The sequence below is a fragment of the Nematolebias whitei genome, chromosome 11 (genome assembly GCF_014905685.2).
Source record: "Nematolebias whitei isolate Nwh7 chromosome 11, NemWhi1, whole genome shotgun sequence".
Classification (NCBI taxonomy): domain Eukaryota; kingdom Metazoa; phylum Chordata; class Actinopteri; order Cyprinodontiformes; family Rivulidae; genus Nematolebias; species Nematolebias whitei.
Genome location: NC_056508.1, coordinates 42800301 through 42803998, shown reverse-complemented (window position 1 = coordinate 42803998; position 3698 = coordinate 42800301). Strand labels below are relative to the sequence as shown.

The 3698-nt window shown below is 38.3% G+C and overlaps 1 protein-coding gene across 1 annotated transcript in view; it reads right to left on the bottom strand.

The window, feature by feature from the left end:
* LOC119417331 (plexin-A1) overlaps positions 1-3698 on the bottom strand; it is a 95375-nt gene that overhangs the window by 58132 nt on the left and 33545 nt on the right. The window contains exons 8-9 of the mRNA XM_037684539.1: positions 1437-1583; positions 689-848 (exon numbers count right to left, since the gene is read on the bottom strand). Of these exons, the coding sequence (XP_037540467.1) occupies positions 689-848; positions 1437-1583 (307 nt within the window). The remainder of the gene's footprint in view (positions 1-688; positions 849-1436; positions 1584-3698) is intronic.

Here is a 3698-nt window from a genome sequence, read left to right as displayed (position 1 = left end):
ATATATATATATATATATATATATATATATATATATATATATATATATATATATATATTCAAAGCAGTCTGCTTCTCAGATAATTGATGTTAACTTATTATTTTTATTTGTGAATGTTTCTGTTCAGTGCCCTGAGATGACTTCTGTTGTGACTTGGCGCTAAATAAATTAACCGAATTGAACCTGCATGTAATTATGAAAACAAAAAAAATTTACAGGTTCCTTCCTACCTTGGTGCCACATTTTCTACACTTCAAAACTTTTATCCCCCTTTCCTTCACAATCCACTTGGAATAACATCCATCTCCCTTCATTGTTTTCCTTTCCACTGTTCCTTCCCCATCACTGCTTTGACCAATTTTACTTTCCAGAAAACTTGGTTTCTTTCTCTTTAACACCATTTTCACAAACGTTCAAGGTTTTCTCTATAACACTATCAGCTCCTTGGACTGATGAAGTCTTTTGGATGAAAGACGAAACATTTCAACAAAAAAGAAACCGCCCAGAGGACCTGACTTAACTTTGTTGGATGTAATCTTTAACGTTTATTCAATTCCTCCAAATTACCATCTAAAAGTTTGAAGGTGCTATTAAATAAGTGAAGAGAGCTAAACAGGCTGTTGGGCTATAGCAGGTAGTTAATAATGCAACGGTAATAACGATGCACATGCAGAAGAGTAAACTTTACCAAGGTCCATATCTGATGCCTTTGGTCTTTGTGAATAGGGGCTGCCTTTATACACGGCATCAAGAAGCTTCTCTTTAACCTGAGTGATGGTGTCGCAGTTCAGACACTTGACTGTCACCTCGGGGGCATTTTCATTCTCTGGGTTTACACAGTGCAGCGTCTGGGAGGAAAACACAAAGAAGAAAAGAGGAAATGGGAACAGACAAAAGGAATTAGGCAAAAGCAATAAAACAGCATGAAAGTACCCAACTAGTAAGAAGGTGGAATCATTGTTTAGATGCATTTGAATGCACCTGACAGCTTTTTCACATCTGTATTATATACAGCTATTATAAAACCTGGTTATTTTGTGAGTGCGTTTAGGTACATAATAACCCAGCATTCACACTTGGGTGCAGATCAAAACAACTAAAGTAGATTCTTCTGAGTGCCAGCATGTTTTCTATCCAAGCCTCAAGTGCTTTGTTTGGAAATACAACATAGTTAACACCGGGCAGCAGATGAGTCTCTTCTCAGCCAGGTCACATCCCCACTCCAAACAAAACTAATGCTCGAGTGCTATATTTACCCAGAAGTCTCTGCTGCCCACCAGACTCCAGACTAATCAAGGAAACAGCCTTCAACTAGCAAACAGCTGGTTAGACTTTAGGATCTTCTTCAGCAATAAATCTAACTAAAGCTTTAAAACTAATCAAGTGATTGAGAGCAAAGCACCAAACAAGCCACGAGACACAGGAAGTTTACTGACCAATGTTTTGTAGTCAATCTGTTGCCTGATGAGCTTGTCCTCGCTGAGAGAGTAGCGAGCTTCTCCTGTGATGGCGTCAATGGGTCCCTTCTCCATCTGCTGCTTGATGGCACAGTACAGCATGAACAGAGGCTCTCCAGCACACTCCTGTGAGGGAGGAGGCAGACGTATAGAATTAGAATCATTCAAACAGTTAAGATGTTCCTTTTGGATCCTTCTAATTGAAATATTTTAGAATTTAAAAAAGCAGCAATTTATAGTAAAGGAATACCATAAATCGTGGAAAAGGGTATGATGTGTTTGAATGTAACATTTGTTGAATTTTTAGGATATTTATGTATTGAATTTATTATAAAAGCATCCATTAGTCACAAAGGTCAAAAGCTTCTGATAGGGCCTTGATGAGATTTTTGTTTATTTTTATAACAGTTTTAACAAAGTTTTTCTTGAAAGATGTTTAATGCTCTTTAAATTCAAATAGTGAAACTTCAACCCTTTTAGGCTGTCTTTAAACAGTACAGTATAAATGCTTTGAATCATTTCTAACCTCTGCATTTTGTTTTATATGGAGTCGAGTTCTTACGATCTTTTGAAATGGTCTTCGTTATTATTATAATAATCTATTTTTTGCTTTAGACTTTCGGTGACTTTTTTTGCAGTTTCAGTTTCAGTTGTTTTTTTCCCCATTTCTTGAGATACATCTGTGAACAAGGACACAGATACCAGTTTGATGGTACCGTAGCACCAGATATGTAATTATTAAAAAGCTTTAGAAGCAGAAAACTTAGCATGCAGTAGATAATCAACTGAGTAATAACATTTCCTGTTTGTGTGTAAGATTTTAGCTGTTAATCTGCGCCTTGGTCATTTTAAAATCCAGTTTTGTTCTATTGTACTGCACTTTTATCTATGTTTAAGCTTACCCAGCACAATGTGCCGTTATAGGCAGTCAGGGGAGCTGGACAAGGTGAAGAAGGCAGAAAAAAGTCCAAACAAAACTTTGAAAGAGTTTCAGAAAGCCTGAGAAGTATCGATCAACTCCCATTTAAAATGCTACAAGAAAGTCTGGCTGCTTGTAAGCCAAGTAGAAAGAAAGTAGGGATGGCTTTAAAGTACTGTACTTAGACTCTAAGATCACAAGATTTGCATCAAGGGTCACTAAATAATGTATAACAACAGACTGCTTAGATGTTTGCCGTGTATGTTGACAATCGTGTTTGGAGCAGCACAAGTAGAGTCTACTTCTGTCAAAGCAGTCGGATAGATTACATGAAAGAACAAAGTACAAGCAGCTTGTCTTTCTGGTCTGCCTCCTGATGATCAGACTACGGTATATATTTTTTTCTTTCAGCTGATCCCTTCTTCTGGGGTCGTCATAGCAACTACGTCACACAAAGACTTGGCGATTTTTTTATTTTTTTTTACGCTGGATGCCCTTCCTGACGCAACCACAGACCACTGAGCTACCACAGCCCTCTGTGTGGTGCAGAGAGCTGCTATCTAGGACACATGGAGGAGCAGACGGTTGGGGTCAAGGGCCTTGCTCAAGGGTCCAGAGTGGGGCAAATGAGGGTGGAGGCAGGTGTGGGTGCTTCACCATTCCAACCCACATTTTGATGTTGTAGGTAATGAGAGTTGAACGGCAATGTTCAATCACAGGTCCACCTTCACTAACCTCTGCGCCACCACTCCCCTTATATACAGTAGTCCCTCGTTTATCGCAGGGGATTCGTACCCTGAAGCCCTGCGATAAGTGAAAAACCTTGAAGAAGGAATAGTAGTATAAGTAGTAGTTTTAGTATATATATATATATATATATATATATATATATATATATATATGGCATTTTAAACACTTCCCACACATGCCATATTCTAAACAATGTGTCTAAACCCTAAACGCTTTAAAAGAGCACAGAATGTCATGATTTCAGCTCTCTGCATCCTGCTGCTCTCTTCCACCTACCATCACTCCTGGCCACACCCACTTCTCCGCTGTAGAGCGGAGATCAGCTGCAGGAGGGAGCTTCTCTGCAGCTGTGGGCTGCAAACAGGTGTTAAATCATTTAAAATAATTTGCTTTAAATAAAAAATCCATTCTGATCGTGTGGCTCCTCCATCAATCAGCCAATTGTGTATCATGTCCAAAATTACTTTGAAAAAACGTGACAGAGCGAGTCCATGAAAAACGAACCGCGAAGTAGCGAGGGACTACTATATATATATGTATATATATATATATATATATATATATATATATAT